The 17,888-nt window shown below is 32.2% G+C and overlaps 1 protein-coding gene across 1 annotated transcript in view; it reads left to right on the top strand.

The window, feature by feature from the left end:
• Positions 1-15,900, top strand: part of LOC124360710 (monocarboxylate transporter 2-like) — a 521,103-nt gene extending 505,203 nt beyond the window's left edge. Inside the window, 7 exon segments of the mRNA XM_046814544.1 lie at positions 3,640-3,787; positions 4,625-4,901; positions 6,408-6,789; positions 7,238-7,260; positions 7,262-7,453; positions 7,628-7,777; positions 8,551-15,900. Of these exon segments, the coding sequence (XP_046670500.1) occupies positions 3,640-3,787; positions 4,625-4,901; positions 6,408-6,789; positions 7,238-7,260; positions 7,262-7,453; positions 7,628-7,777; positions 8,551-8,742 (1,364 nt within the window). The 3' untranslated portion in view covers positions 8,743-15,900.
• The last annotated feature ends 1,988 nt before the right edge of the window (positions 15,901-17,888 follow it).

Here is a 17,888-nt window from a genome sequence, read left to right as displayed (position 1 = left end):
TGATTAGGACACGAAATAGTAGAAAAGCTGTTTTGTTTCTATCCATTTTCTGGGTAAATAGTTAATTTCTTTCGCCCATTTCTTGGAGTCTTGTCCCCAACATATTCGAAACATCCCGCACCTTTAATATTTAATAATCGTGTTCAAAAAAGGTGAGGTCGATCTATAACCTCCCCTCATGATGAAATTTGAGTTAATCGATTTGCCCCCTCCCATCCCCCTCCTCACAAACTTAATTCCTGCATGTGCCACTGCCACCAGATACTGGTATTACTGGGGTTTGGCTTAACCATCAATCACTTCTGTCGGAAATAGGTGAATTGCAAATGGGGTTTATCTTACAGGTTCCTTTAATTTGACCTTTCCTAGCTTCGTTCTATTGTTTCCAATTTTCTCCTGACATTGTTAAAGATATTCGATCCAACTGCATTATTTTCTTTTTATTTAATTGTAGTAGTAAAATGTTAATAAATGTGTCTCAATGAAAATAAAACACAAGGACAAATTGAATTGATTTAAGAAAATAAAAATTAAAGTCACACTTTTACAATATTTACTTGAAGAACAACTTGATTTCTCCTATACACTTTAATTTACAATTAAATTCTGGGTGTTTTCGCAACACACAGTTCCTTATTGGTTGTAATTATTCTCATTGTTTTCCGCGTCTTAAAAGTGTAAGACCGATACTGATACAGAATAGAAAACATCGGCCCACTCTGGTTGGGTTCTGGGAATGAAGAGTGCTGGTGTGCATACGGGAGCAAGTGAAGTATACAATAGAAAGTTAAGTAGCTTTAGTCTCCTTCCTTACCGAGGATGTGCCTAGAATAACACAGGGCTAACTGTCTTGCATGACAACACTGCAAAACTTTCAACACTCCTTTCTTAACGTTAAATGCTCACATTAGGAAAGGTTTAAGTTTCCCACTCCTTCACACGCATTTCCTGCAGTATACAGACATTACGGTATATCATTTTTGAATGAAATACCCAAAAGAGGTAACTGAAAAATATTCTCATATCTCGCTACCCTTTTGAATAATTGGAATTTTTAAAGGTCTAGACAGCAGTGCGTCGAAGCTCTAAATCATAGAGGAAACAGTTTTTATAAACACACGACATATTTTTATACATAACTCCAAGGCATTTGGTTGAATGGCTAGTTAGATTTCAGTACAATATCACAGGCATGGCCTTAATTGCAATCCCTGTTCACTGTGTATTCTCCAATTCTTTTTTCCTCTGTGTATGAAGTATATCCACTTATACGAGTATCTAATCAGTATTGTATAGTAACTGCAATACTGCCGCGCTACACAGGATGGCTTTCTCGGCGCTCAAAATAATTACCCTTCGTGTTTTGTGCGTTATTTTGTACACCCTTTGTTACAAACGGTTACGATCTCGCTGCGCTCGCTTGTTTCCTTGGACTGTAATCTCGGAGAGAATAGCTCGTTGAGCCATGTTAGTGCCCGTCTTTTTTCCTTTCCTGTAAAATGTTTGCCTCTCTCCATTTTATATATATCTTCATGCGCTTGAATGGGTCTTTTCAACACTGGCGGCGATGCGGATCTCTTTAATGTTTTCAAATTCAAAAAGGCCTATTCCAGTATTTAAATTATGATATATCTCTACTAAGAAATAGGCTACATTGTTAACCTAATTTTATACAAACATTTACTTTTTTTAGTAGTGTTTGCATGATTATGGAAACTTCAATACATACAGATTTTCACATTTATACTACTAGGCCTACTAGTACAATTTAATTCACCTTCTATTAAATGTTCATATTTTAATAACGTGTAATAATCTTGGAAGATTAAACTTTCCGTACGTCATTTTATTTCATTAATTATAACGTTCCACTCCCAAAATTACTATAATTTGTTAGATGAGCATTAGCAAAATACTTCTTCTGCAAAGTTATGTAAATAAGTGTAATGTATAAGTCTCAACCTATATTTGTTTGCGCTGTTTTTTTATGAAATATTATATATTTTATATATATATAGTTGCCTGATCATTAGTGATGCCAATCATCACTCAGGAGGTTTCAATAGTAATTAGAATAATTTTCTCAAATTCAGCAATTTTAAAAACTCTATAATCTGAAAATAAAACAATATTTGATTAACAGAAAAACTTTCCCACTTTTGACAATGGCACTTATGATAAAACTGAGAACTTTAAGGCTGAACAATTTTTCTTCTGTCTCTGTCCGTCTGTCCATATGATATCTCAAGAACAAATTAACCTATTGAATTGAAATTTTACAAATAGATTTATTTCATGTATGCAACATGGAGTTTTGTGACGGACATGAACTTCCATTAAATTTGGCTGAGCATTACCCAAGCCTAACTTTTCACAGGATATCTTGTGAAATTGAGCTGCTGACTTCAAATTTTGTATATTTTGGTATCACTAAAAGGGCTGGCAGGATTCTGCTTACGCTGTCTGTCTACGTGTCTATCTGTGTCTCTATATTTCACAGGTTAACCCACGAATTAAATCAGCTAAGGACTTTAAATTTTGTGTATAACTTCATTTCTCAACATTGTGTTTGATGATGGTGTACTATGTTCATACTTGCGATCTGGCTCAGTGATAGCGTAGAGTAAACAGAATCGTCAAATATCTTCAACTTTGATGACAACTAACTTTACCTGGCAAAATCTACTGTGATAAAGGCACAATTTTTATAAAGTGATGCTGAATTAGAAAGATGTCTTTGTTATCAATTTTTCATCTATTTACCTGTATCTCTACAAGTTTCAAAGATTACAAGAGATTCAAATAATTTCCTTGGTTTCAAATTGACTTTGAAGTTCACACTGTTAATACTATTCAGCAGAATTCAACATATAGGCTACGTAACATAAACATCTTATCAGAAATTAAAAATTACAATTAATGAAGAAATTATTTTTTTTCTTCTTAATTTGTCCAGGATCAAGAAACAAAACATGCAGTTAGCCACCAGTCCCTGCAACTAGTGCCTACTGCTCCTGAGTTATTTGAACACTGATCCAATCTGAACAAAAAGAGACAGCCAAAGAATTCACTCCATGCTTTTCAATCTCATAGCTCACATCTTATAGAAATTTTTTGTTATGTTTCTGTAACATCGTTAAAAGTTAAACAATTGATCACTAAGCCTTGCACTATTAATGTTCTACCTCTTGTCTAAGCTTTAAACACATCACACCAACTTTTCACATACTTTTGTAACTTTTTTTGCATTCCTAGCATTATGGTGTGGAAATTCCTCTATATTTCCTTCTCCTCCGTACCACACTTGCCACTATTACAACAGTCTCACAGCTTTTGGGTTTTATTCAAAGAGTACAATAGAATTTCACATTTTATAAGAATGAAGGGAAAATCCTCTATTAGGATTTGTCTTTTGAAAAATGTTCAATACAGTATTAAATCAATTACTTTTTCATACTCAGAAATTTTAAATACTCTATAATCTGAAAACGTACTTGATTAACAGAAAATCTTTTTCTTGCTTTTCAAAATGACACTGTTTAGGTAAAGCTGAGAACTTTTAGTAGGATTGCTTTACCATAGTAACATAAACATTTATATACATAAGGTGCCTTGCTTCTTAACCTTAATATATTACAGGTGTTGGCGTCAGTATGACAAGGGACTGCTCAACTCTGATGGTTGCTCAGTACTTCAAGCGGCGGAGAGAGTTTGTTGAAATCTTCATAGTGTCAGGTAGCGGCCTAGGCATTGCTGTCATGTCATCATTCATCAAAGGTGCTATAAAGTAAGTTTTAAACTAAAAGTCCCATAATATCATTTAAAGTTGATACAAAAATCACTTTAAGTATTTAAAGAAATGAGTTAGTGGATATTTTTCCACCGCAGTGTTAGTAATCGTTGATTCTGATTTATATAAAAGAAGATACTTAATATTGCCAATATTTTCAAACAAAACCTTTATATCATATTTTTAAATGCATCAAATGAATGTTTGTTAGCTTAATAGTTCAAAATTCTATAAATACAGATCCTCCAAAGGACTTCTAGACAGCTCTCACATAAAAGTACTATTAATTAATTTTACGGTTTAAAAACATTTAGGTACTACCCAAATTACTGTTAAAGTGGCTGAAAGACATATTTGAATTTAGATTGGGTGAAGTAAAAAGATGTACCTTTCTATGTTTATGGCTGGAAGAGGAAGACAAACAGTGTGAAAAAATGCCTGATGGTAGGGTTTTTTTATGGGCAAGAGGCATTCCTTGCAGATAACATATTGTTTGTTATTGCATGTAAAACCTACTTCATATTAGTTTATTCAATAATCCCACAAATTGTTGGGAATATTTTTGTTTTGGAATTAAACCTAATGACTGATTTCCATTCATAATAATAAGAAATTATAAAAAATTAAGTTAAGTAATTAGTAATATTATAAAAATTCTATCAAATTTCTCCCTAACATTTTTCGCATTTAATTTCCTTGAAAAGGTGCATGTAGGCAGTAAAATGCTCTTACTGTTTTAAAAACAATATTTCATCAATAATATGGAATTAACATTCTATGTACAAACAAATCAGTGATTTTGCCTTAGTAGGAACTGTTTTGTACCTGTTACAGTGCCATAGGATGGAGGCTTGGATTGCAGCTGGTAACCGTAACAGTGTTCCTGACGTTCTTTCTGGGAACATTCTACAGGTCAGCATCCTTGTACCATCCACAGCGGAGGGCAATCCTTCATCTGAAGAATCAAAAACGTAAAATCAAAGACAAAAACAAAACTGACGACAGACCACCCTTCTTCGACTTCAGTACACTACGCAGCAAGACTGTTAGAATATTGTTAGTATCAACAGGAATTAGTGCTTTTGGGATAAACACTCCGATATTCTACTTGGTAAGTGGTTTCAGGTCAAACTGATTTCTGATAAACTATTATATATTAAATGTACAATATGAGCAGGCTAAATTGTTAGTATTGACATTATACATTTTAATATAGCTTGAACTTGTTCAGACTAATTTACTGTATTTAATCTATCCTTTTTTTTCCTTCCTGAGGGAAAAGGACAGTTTGTCCCTGCTCTTAGTCCTAAAAGGACCTTTGCGCCTCAAACTTTAATTTTGTGCCCTCAAAGTCCGAGGCTTTTGCAAAAACCAATCAGATTTGAGGGCTCCTGTTCTCTGATATCCTTGGGGCTGAGGAGATATGCTCACAGGTATCTTCTCAGAGTTTCTACGATGGCAGGACAATCTAACAGAATGTGCTCTGCTGATTCCTCTTATCCACAGAGTCTACACTCGTTACTCTGGCTAAGGCCTACCTTCATAAGGTGCTTCCTTAGAGGGCCATGTCCTGTCAACATTCCTAATATCAGTCTTATATCCTCCTTAATCTTATCTAAGAGAGCTTTCCACCCTTTAACGTAAGGAGAGATAAACAATTTGGATAGTCTTAATCCTGAGGCTCTATTCCAATTATTGTGTCTTATCCTCTTTTCCCAATCTTTGACCAGAGCTTTAATGTTGGAGAAGGCTATCCCACAACCTGGCTCAGGCCCCACTATTGTGGATTCCGCTTCCTTTTTGGCGAAAGATGTCTGATTTTTCATTTCCATGAATGCCTTCATGACCCGGTACCCAACCAAGTGTTACTCTGTTATTCATTGCCAGCTCTGCAAGAGCATTCTTACATTCCCATTCCTTGAATCTATCCTTGCCCAATCCTGAAATAGTAAATTAAACATAATTTTATTAATACTACGGTACTTACTTTTACAAAATTACAAAGATATTCTGTTACATTATTACATTACAAGACATAATCTTTTATTTTTATCTCAAAAACATTGCTTTATTATTCACAAAAGCATACCTACTAAAATGTTAGTTAATTTCAAAATTAATCCTTTTTATGAGTGTTATTTTTATGATTTAATATTTTGATGGGGTGTGTATTAAAATGCAAATGTGTTCTAAATACCTTATACCATTCTTAGCAAAGGGAAGGATCATTTTATGAATCATTAACTTCTTGCAATGATTGTTTAGTACAAAATGTAATAAATTGTTACTAAACCTATAATTTGCTCAGATAATTTTAAATTTACTTTAATCAATCTTAAATAAAATCATTTCAGAAATACTGTAATGAATTCCTGTCTCTATAACTCGAGAAACACACTATTTTACTGCAATCATGTCTTCAAAATGTTATTGATAATTAATTTCAGAGATTTAGAAGTACAGTCTTATAAATGAAAGCACTGTACTTAAAAACTGTGTATCTGAGATTTATTTCAGTAACATGTCAAGAGATCATCATATTGTTCTGTGTTGAGATTTATATGTGTAATAAGATAAGACTTTGGAATATTTTGCTGCACATGTTCCATATTTGTAGGCACACCAAGCTGAAGAGGATGGTCTGGGAGACACAGCACTACTGCTGCAGACATACCTGGGTCTGGCCTGGACACTAGGTTGTGCCGCCTTCGGTGTGGTTGTAGTGCACAACTCCGTTGAATGTCGCATCGCCCGACAGTACCTGTGTCAAGCCGCAGTCTTCATGTGCGGTATCTCCATACTGGCACTGACTGCAGTCCACGGCAACCGCCAGGGCTACATTCTCTTTGTCTGGATCTACGGCATCTTCTGTGGGGGCTATCATTACTCTCTCAAGATGTACACTTACGAGCGAGTCAGAGCTAGGAATTTTGCCAGAACATGGGGTTTCGTGCAGTGTTCACAAGCCATACCCATCGCCATAGGAGTGCCAATATCAGGTATTGCTCATTATATTGTGTTTTTACTAATCTAAAAAAACTCGATATTTAACTGTTCCAGTGTTACTAGATCTATTTGTCTAGTGCAAATTAAAGAGGCTCTCATGTGCTGCTTGTACAATTAATCATAGAATCACGTGTGTGCACATCAGTTACTGAGTAAACTGCATTCTCTTTCTTGTAGAAACCTCATTATCACTTTGATTACTAAATCGCAAATTGTCTAGTGTTGGCTAACACACCACACACTGTTACTGGAACCTTTGTTGGCTAACTATTCAGCCATTTTGAGAGCTAATTATACTGCTATTTCTGATATTATTTACTATCTTAAATAGCCAACTTAAAGCAATCACACGGCCTCTTCTTCATCCAAAACCTAATTTTAGCACTGAGATTTATTAGTTCATTTTAAATATGCATTAATTTCTTCACTATAATGTTCTAGGTTATATAAATGTGGGTTGTGGAGGGCAAGTCGGGGTACTACTTCAGCTCAACATGTGTCCTGGTGGGGAGCCTCTCCCTGTTCTTCATCGACCTGCACCGCCGCAGTCTGGCTCGCCACAAGCACGGAGATGGAGCAAGGCAACTCTGTGTTTCAGAATCCTGTCCACAACGACGGAGGTTATCCTTTGCTGCTGAGCCTGAGGAGCTAGTAGTGGTAAGGGTTCCATTGCTCCTATACCATATTACAATACCATGATTACATATTACCATACATTAATATTTTTACATTTTATATCAGTGTAAAAAAGAATAGCTCAAGATATAATAGATATTTGTAAATACATTTCAGGATAATTATATACACTAGTTAATGAAAGTATTTGTGCAGGTGGAACCACCTTTACACCCCCAGACAGCCCCACCAGATAAGCCAGAGCTAACATGCATCTCAGAGGAGGGCATTGCAGACATGGATCTGCCTGACAATCTGTTAGACGACTTGGATTACATTGGAGACTGCATCACTTCCTGCAACAAGGTATAAACATTGTATCAAGTACTATTAAATTACTTTCTGTATGTTTTCAATTTGTTTTGTGCTATAGTCCTAGTCCTTGCACTCAGTTTATATATTTTAATAATATTGTACTCCTTAGAGCAAATCAACCAAATCTTTTATGTTTAAAATGTAAATTTTTCATGAATTCTAGCACCATTTTTCAGTTATAAGAAGATCTTGTTACACATAACTTATAAATTCATATTTGGTGAATAAGAGTTATGTATTTAAATACTTATAAGTACATATAAAAATTAGTCCCATGTATACGTGCGTGTTTTAAAATCAACCTTGCTTTTGAATCAACCATATATTAAACATTCATATACTTCATTCTCTTCAAATTGCTGTCCAATAAAAAAGTTTCAGCTGTATTTGTACTTTTGAACAAAAATTATAATAACTGTCAACCATAAGAACTCGGAAAGTGAATTTTTCTTGTAGACAGCCATACAGTGAACTATTTGTTGTACTCCTTTATTTACTGCATAACAACTCAAAGTATACAAAATACTGTACATACAAGCTGTTGTACGAGTATTGTTAAATTTTCTAGGTATTATTAAACCTTTCCTATATATACATCACAAAAAAATAATAAAAAACACTGAAAAGGATTTCTTAAATATAATGGTGGAAGTGTGTTATGAAAACACTTAATATTTCTGTACATGTGTTTTCCCTTTTTAATATAAAACAAACACATAAGATTTAAAATGTGTAAAAAGTGAGTGATGCTGTCTATTTTTCAGGTGGAGAACTATCTGATGCTGTCAGAATTTGAGAATAACTTAATAGCGGAGATGCCAGTGATCATGGACCGCAAGGGTAGGCGGTGGTCATTGGCACGGCAGGCAGAGGAGGAGCTGCCCCGCGGCGGCAAGTGGCGTCTTGTCTCTGGTCCCAACCGTCTCATCACAGTCATCGACGAAGCTTCCGTCTAGCAGTAACCCCTCACCAGAGCACACATGCTTCTCACAATGTCACCAATATTACATGGGTTTCCCTTCTAAATGATTTCTATTATTGTTGCTTTTCGATATTATTTATAAAAAGTCACTGATAATAAATATTATTTATAAAAAATCACTAAACAATTAATGCAGATCGAAATTTAAATATAGTTTTTTAATCAATGCAAAATACATAATATTAGACCTTTTTCAATTAAAAAAAATAGCTATCAATACAAATTAAAACTGATTAAATTGAACAATTATTTAGCTACATTGTTCCAGAACTATTTAAATAATATGTTAGGAAACAGTGAATAAGTGTACATACTAAACTTAGAAAACTATTGAACCTAAATGTTTAAAAGACATAAAACCTAAAATGTTCAAATATATACATTTTCAGTAAGTATTTTAGGATAATTGTTACAAAAAATTGCACTTAATTTTTGGATTTGTAAAAAATTTTGGTAAGTTCATACACTAAAGAAATGAAACCAAAACTGACGGTGTGAAATTAAACAGTTAAGTGTAATACGTTTGAAAATACATAAGGTATTAAAAAGTACCTGTATGCTGGAAAATATCTTATTATAATAATAGGTTTTAATGATATGTTAACATTAAGTGGAACATTTTAAAGAAGTGATAACATAAATCACAGTTTTACATTGTATAGTCCGATACAATCCCAGATAACAACAGATTTCTATTTATAGTAGGCATACTATGCATTTAGTCAGTAGCATAACTTAAGTGGGGGATGAAGGGGATCAAACTCCTCCACTCAAAAGCCCTAAAAATTTTTAAATTATACCTTTAACAGTAATGTAACTTGTTTGAAATGCAGCAGTTAACCAAACAGTTAACTGCTGCTTGCTATTTTATATATTTATTTCATATTTCCCTGTGTGAGTCTTCAAACAGATTCATCTGACCCAGTCCAAAGTTAAGTCCTAGTTAGGCCACTGCATTTAGTACACTATCTACATCCTTCATTTTATTTAAGATTTACTTTTGTTTGTGGGATTTATATTATCTCTCCCACTACTGGGGTCAATAAAATAACATTTCATATTGGAAAAGCTAATATATAATAAAACTACTATAACATTGTCAGATTATTTATATATTATTTTTATGTTCTAATGTATTTTCAAGGACTCAGTTTTTAAATAAAAACTCCTATATGCAACCATAACTCGTAAAATATTAAAATATAACTGTCAGGTCTATAAACAAATAATGTTTCACTGGATGTCCTGAGATTAAATCCATATAACTGAATAAAAGAAAACCATTGATTTGGTCATTTATATTTCTAGTCGTCTAAAATCTATGTTTATTGAATCAGTTGATTATGTTTTGCATTGTTTAAAAATGTAATATTTTTTACAAGAAGCCATATTATTATGTTTACTGAGAAACTTGTCTTGTTTTCATCATGAAACCCAAAGACATAGTAATTACTTAGAGTGAAGGACAATATTGTACATAGTTTAGTATTTTAAACATTGTCAGAGCATGTGTGTATCAGAATCACTGCCATATTTCATCACCTATTAAGAGGATTTGAACTAGATGTCATGAGATATCTTTGTATTTCAAACTGTCTACTTAGAAATTCCCCTATGATAAAAAAAACTATTTCCATAATTAAAAATGTTAGTTAAAAAATGCATAAAATTTTTGAGTAGTGATTTATACAATAGGATAGGATCATGTTTCCAATATGATTGTATTACGTTTTAATATCCAATTCAAAATCTACTTAAACCTAAGCTTATGTATTTCAGTTTTACAACAGTGGTGCATAGAAACCAACCAGGACACGGGTTGCCCGGTTTTTAAAGCTTGTTAACTATCAGAATTGAAATTGAATTTTTCAAACAGTACGGGACAGAATCCATTATTTCAATAGTTTTTTCCCTACATGCAGTATACATTCAAGGTATTCTTTTGTTTAGACAGGTTTAGTCTGATTGGCAGATTTAGTCTCAACTTTTGATTTTTATTTTACATTTGATTGAAGTGGAAACAATATTTTGCCCTACTTTGGGGTTACGTAGGTATATTTTGTATTTTTTCCAAGATGAATTAGAACACATCAATCAACAAAACAATCAAAACTTATAATTTTGCAACAATTTTAAGTAGTAGTATGCTGCCAATAACGGATAATTGATTCATGTCTTACTTTGCAGTAATAAATTATTTAGTGTTTAACAAATCCATTCATGTCATATATTGTTTAATCAATCAGACAGGCTTCCTGTATCTTCTTCAGGTGTGCTCTTAGACCTCTGATGGTGGGAAGCAGGTGATTATATATAGGGTTGGCCTTGGCGGGGGAGGGAGAGACTGGTGAAAAACCATAAATGTGAGGCTCACCAAAATACAGGATGGAATGTAGATCATGGAAGTAAATATGTTCTAAAATTTAACCAACAATTGGCAAAGATTGACTAATAATTAATAGCAGTATACTGTATAGACTGTATATTATTAAATTTTAAAACAAGTCTCTATGATGTAGTTTTGTTTTTATGGCAAAGCAAAAAAGGGACTATTACCCTCATTCATCACTCCTTTTTTGATTTGGATCTTAAAAGATGTTGAATTTATAAATGTATTAATGCTACAAATACAAGTTGTGACATTAACAGAAGGCACTTTGGAGAAACACATGGATGAACAATTCTGCTTGTAATAACATAAAAACATTGTCTCCATCCTATGTAAGTGTTGTTTATTTAAAAATAAGGCAATCGCTATGTATAGATGCATGATGCAAAAAAGTTTGTTGAATTGAAGCCAAGTATAAACAAATTTTATATGCCTGTGACATTCACAGTCGTTTTAAGACATCAAAATGTATTTTCTTACTTAAGAGTTATAACAGAATTGTCAAAATCTTAGTTCATGTTTGATATTGTTTAAACAAAATTGTTTAATGATATTACACGGTTTGGCTTTGTGCTAATAGGAATTAGAAAGAGAATCAATATAATCAATAGTTGAGTAATGGTTACAAATACATTTTTATTGGACAGTTGAAGCCTATGTTTCAATTAGATAAAAAGACCAAATATGTTTGAACTAATCAAAAGTGTGCATTTTTATATAATTTACTCACGTACACGGTTTTACTCATTTACAGTAATTGATGGATTAAATTGTTACTGCTGGGGTTCAGCTCCTAATGACATAGGAAAGCAGAGAAGACAATAAATTAAAACATTGATGTTATTTTTCTGTTCTTTGATCACTTTTTAGTATTTTAAGTAAATCTCGTCATTATGTAAATCTACAAATGTGTAAGAGCACTCACTTTTGCTTCATTAAAATGTACCATGACAAATTACTTTAACATATATTTATGGTACAACATAATCCTACTATACTTTAGGGTTTGTTTTTGTGAATGGTTAGTTATAATTTAATTTTACTTTAAATTTGAGAGTTTAGAATTATTTATTTCTTGGAAAATTGGTATTTATTCTTTACTGTGAAACAAAAGAAATATAAACTCAAATATTAGTATTGTGCTGTTTTCATGCAGCAAAACACCTTAATCCCAAGAAAGGAAAAATGGATACAAAAATTATAAAAATAAAATACAATACTCATTCTTATAGTATTTAATTATATATGTAAGGAAGTAAATGTATAATAAAAAAGAATTTTATGATAAAATTCTTTTATTAAAACTTATGGGAATTTCTAAGACTCTTACCAGTTTGAAATACATTGTTACTTAAATCGTCCGTGGACAGATTGTTGTGATATGAGTGCATTAGCTTAAAAAGATAATAATAAAAAATAAAGTATTATGTAAGTTTCTATTTATATGTAATATACAATGTGTAGAATATCTAAATGAAATGGAAACAGGGAATCAGTAGTAATGCCAATTCTCTGAATGTATAGTGTTATTGATACAAAGGAGTATGATTCATTTTGTGACATACTATGATAAGTGGGAAGATACGTTTATATAAAGGAGCAATTTGTATATTTTGTAAAGAGTAACAAAGTTAACTGTAAGGTTAAGATTCGATTTAGAGAAGTAATCAGTTTCCGGTATTTATATAAAATTATAGCTTATATTATACCAAATAAAGGCAAACCCTTCGACTACCAATACCTAATCAACTACTTTTATATTTTAACAAAACTGTTAAAAATTTCACATTATTTCAAAATTTTATATTTTCAAGGGACAATATCTAACTTTGATATTTGTATAAAACAAACATTAATAATTAATAAAACAATTATTAGAATGTACTTCCTAAAGGAGGAAGTTCTTAATTTATATTTTTATAAAACAAAATGTAAGTTTTACACAACTTATTAGAGAAAAATTGTTTTTAAGTGAAAAATATTTTTCACAGAACATAAAACGGGAGCTTATTGTGGCATTTTTGTTTTGGAAAAAAATTATGAATAACATGTTATAATATATATTTTAATGTGTAAGTTAGCTAACCTAATGTTTCAAACAATATCTAATAAAGATCTCTGGTTCATATAGTTTACGGTAGCAGTGTGGAGTAGTATACATTTTTTCAATTAATAAAATCTGGAAATGTATAAAACCATTTAGAAGAGTGTGTTCTTATAAAACATCATAAATGTTGTATACCAATGTTATTTAGCTGCTCACTGGATAATGGTAGTCAAAGGGTTGAATTATAATGGTGTAGAACTCATAGTATGCATATTTCATGAATATAAAATTATCTATAAATCACATTCTTTATAGCTTTTTATTTAAAGTCAAAATCTAAGTAAATTTAATACCAATTGCTCATGAAGTAGATTTTTGTTCCTAACAGAAAATATTTATGTTTGCTTAGTTACATTATGATAATTCAATCTATACCCAAATTTACAGATTTTATTGTAACACCCATGATTATTATTATTACAATAAGCCCTTTGCTTTTAATTGTGTCATTTGTTTATTAGATACAAATACTTGATAATGCAATGAATATTTTCAGTGCACACCCATCTTCTGTTTGGGAAGCAATCAAAAAACTGTTTTGTGTTTGCTGTTTGCTTTCTGAGAGAAATCAATTCCTCTCTGGAAAAGTATATTTTAATGTAGATTAAACATTTATTGCCTAATTTAGAACAGATGTACCTTAAAACCCAAAAGTATAAATCATACGTTTGTACTTTTATTTGTCTCATTGTAAGTGTTAAATTGATTTGAAAAACTTTTCACCTCCAGTTTGGTTTATTAACACTTTGATTACCAAGCATTTCTTTTGATATTGTGGGCATGTTTTTATAATAGTCTGCCTGCTCCTTTAATACCTTCAATGTGGCTCTATACTGAGTAATTTATAGAACTATAATGAGTAAGTGCGCGCTAAGGTTTCTGCCGCAGTCAATGAGTTAAATACTATACAATCATTGTCTAGTTATAATGTATTCTGTAGTAAACACTTTCACATCCGAGTGGTCCTGAATATCACAACAAGGCACAACTAAGGACGTCTGGTACAGTAAACATGATTAACTGTGCTAGTGAACGTTTAATAATAAAATTTTAAGATAGGTACATTACGAGTATACCTATCTTAACCTCCAAAAACAAATGTATACATCCTTTATCTTTAATTTTAGAATTTCTGTTTTAGGTATTAATGCATTTCTAAACATAGGTTGGGTGTAAGAATCAGAGCCACATAATCATTTGAAGAGGAAACTTTATTAAATATTATTGGATAATTTATTTAATGTTGAGGACTGTCACATCTAAATATATTGGTTATTATAAAATTTAATAACACTATTTGTCAATTATATGGACTAAACATCAAATTAATTAATTTTAATATTAATATAAGCGCTAACATTATATTAGAGCAAGTTTAAAATGAATGCTCATGAAAAAGTAATGAGTCCGTTTCATCTAGCACTGAAGGTAAAAACCCATTTTCTGGAATCTGCTTTTGTGTTGACATTCTGTTGTACATTTTCATATTTTTCTGGTAAGTTAAAATAATATTGGTTGCATTTATTCATGAACCACTTTCTTAGTTACAAACAACAGGAATCAGTCTCAATATATCGATATTAGAATCAAATGTTTTTGATATGACCCGTTTGTAATTATATAAACTATAATAATGTTTTGTTGTGGTAACTGCAATTCATTAAAGATTACTTATTGTGCTATTCTGATTTAATCACAAGGTGGCTAAAATTTAATTGAATTATTCATCTGTATAAAATTAACTTGTTGTTGATACACAAAAATACTTACCTCAATAATCAAAACATTTCTCATAATACTATCCTCAGTTACTGCTACATAAGCTCCTGTCATAAGGAAACTGTGTATTGCTCAAGACTGTTTTTCTACTGAATTGCTAATGTATTAATATGTAAATTAAAGCTTTGAAAATACAGTAGTTATTATTTTTCCATAGTAGATAGCCATTTTTCAAAATAATATTTTATACGTCTACTTTTCGGCAGTTTGATATTACATAATACTGACACACCAGTATTTGCTAATTAATGTGTAGCAGATAATTACTATAATTAATGAAAATGTATGATCGCTTAGGTATCCCTGGTTCCGTTTCAGTATGTCGTGCAATGTGCAATTGTGCAATTGTGCACACAGCAGTTCTCTCACTGTTGTAATCCTGGTTACTATGCGGCGTTAGATAGTCATAGTTCTAAGTAATCAACACAAAATAATTTTATAATGTGCATACTTACAGACCAGTGTCTTAGTATTTATTCATAGAATTTATTAAACAATCTTATTATATTGTTCTAGTATGTAAGGATGTACGATCTATATTATTTTTGGTACTGTTAGGATTTTCACACAAAATAATTGTGTGTCAAGACTGCTGTGGACAGAGTGGTTTCACTCATTATCATTGTTGAGTTATTTATTTCACCTACATTCATGTTTTCATTGAGTTCAGTATTACTGTAAGTAGCTGCAATGCAGTGTAACTTGTTAATTATATAGTGCTTTTTATGGCAGCATTTTAAAATTGTTATTAGTTTTTATATCAGTTTTAAAGCGCAAGAGCACATGTTGAATCTTCTGCCAGTTTATACATTAAATGTGTCATTAAAAACTTGTATAATATAAAAAATAGTGTTGAATGTTTTGACTTTTATTTCTTGACCTATTCCTTTTCTTAAACTCAGTGTAAATACCTTTTTGCTTCTTGGACTAGACCAGGGGTACCCAACCGTTTTTACCCAAGGGCCACATTGTAAACCCTTTATGGCCAAGCGGGCCAACATCCCAGGGGATTTGGAACCCCAAACAAAACGTATTGCCCGGGGTTTGTTCCAGAAATCTTGTGCAAAATATGAGTTTTAAGGTTATTTGGCCCTTTTTTCCTGATTATTGTAATTTCTTATTATTTATTAGTTGTTAGGTAAAGGTTTATAATGTTTTTAGGTTCTTTTAGTAGAAATAAAATATAAACCCAGACTTTTGGATGTTTGCTCTAATTGTGAGGGAACAATAAAAAAGTCACCAATAAATTGAATACATTGATTTAAATTAATCCTACTAGGATACTAGGACATACAAATTACGTGGCGAGTGGTGACCTTGAGTTGGGTAGGGGTTACGTCGCCGCACCGCGCGCTGTGCCGTGCTTTACGCGCGCTCTATTCACCAGTCGGCAGCCACCACCGTAGTCAGTGAAACCTGTCTGCAACTACTTTACTTCTTTCAACACTCATACTCCACCAAATGAATACGGCTCGTTCTACGTGAAATCGGCTGGACTGCTTGGTTCTCAAAATTTGTATTTATTTAATATTTCAAATGCTTGTAAACAAATTTGGTTGTTTTGGCAACAAGGCGGGCCACATAAAACTGACTCGCGGGCCGGATTCGGCCCGCGGGCCGTAGGTTGGGCAGCCCTGGACTAGACTGTCAAATATTAAAATAAAATAAGGTGCTCTCCACAGTACCTCTGTGGAGAGCCATCTTCAGTCAACCGATGTTAAATTGAAACTGCCAAAAATAAATGTAGAGGTAAGTTGAAGATTTTTAAAAATAATTTGTAAGCATTTAGTTGTTTATTTATTTACATTATTTTCATAGTTAATCAACTACTTATTTTTGGCACTTTCGATTTAACACCTGTTGTCTGAAGATGACTCTCCACAGCAAGGCCGTAATATTTCAAGAAGTTAGTTGTATCAGCAATGTTTCAACATGGTATGGACTGGAAGACTTTGATGTTATTATTGCACCAACCAAGTAACCCTAAGAACTAACAAAGTATACTTACTTTCTGACATTTCAGTTTGGCTTGGAAATACGGTACAACTGTCCACACAGTGTTAGAGAAACATGACTTTATTACATGTTTATTACTGCAACATAGAGAAGAATAACATCATGTATATTCCTAATTCTTCAACCCTCTTGTAATTCTTGTTATTATGCTAGGTCTGGTAAAATGTCATGAGCAAGGTTTGGTGTGTATGGCATGTGATGGAGAGTCAGATCCACGCATTTAACAATGTTTTGATATTTACCAAAAAAGATTGTAAACTGTGAAGGTTACATGAAGGAGGGTGTGTTTCGACTGTGTACTCTCCTTTGTAAAATGTATTGTCTTTTATAATAAAACTGTTCAAACGATATTTTTACTTGTATTTTTACTGTTTGAATTGAACACATTACAGTGTTCTGTCGTGCACTCTGGCATTAGGCACTATGCTTGTGACCACTGTCTGAACAGTTTTGTTCTGTAGAGACAGAACTGTGTACATATCAAATCATTTAGTGATCATGTGATATAGCTAGTAAGTTATTATTACATTGTGTCTTGTCAAAATGCAGGCAACTGTCCGGACAGTCCATCAATTACTTACACATAAAAACTAAACATTATCGGTTACAATGATATAGTTTTAATATCGTGAACCAAAATAACAATAAATAAACGAAAATCTTAGTTTCAAATACTGTATATCAGGAAAGTCTACATTATTAGCCCATTTTACAATATGTTAAATTTATTCTGTTAAAAGAACACTTCTTCAAAAATGTTTTGAGGTAATTGCTTCATTGCTATCCTTATCCTATCACTGTTGAACTTATTTTGTTTAAAGAATAATTC

The sequence above is a fragment of the Homalodisca vitripennis genome, chromosome 4, assembly GCF_021130785.1.
Source record: "Homalodisca vitripennis isolate AUS2020 chromosome 4, UT_GWSS_2.1, whole genome shotgun sequence".
Lineage (NCBI taxonomy): Eukaryota > Metazoa > Arthropoda > Insecta > Hemiptera > Cicadellidae > Homalodisca > Homalodisca vitripennis.
Note: the sequence above shows the minus strand (reverse complement) of the source record. Positions and strands in the feature narration are given on the sequence as shown.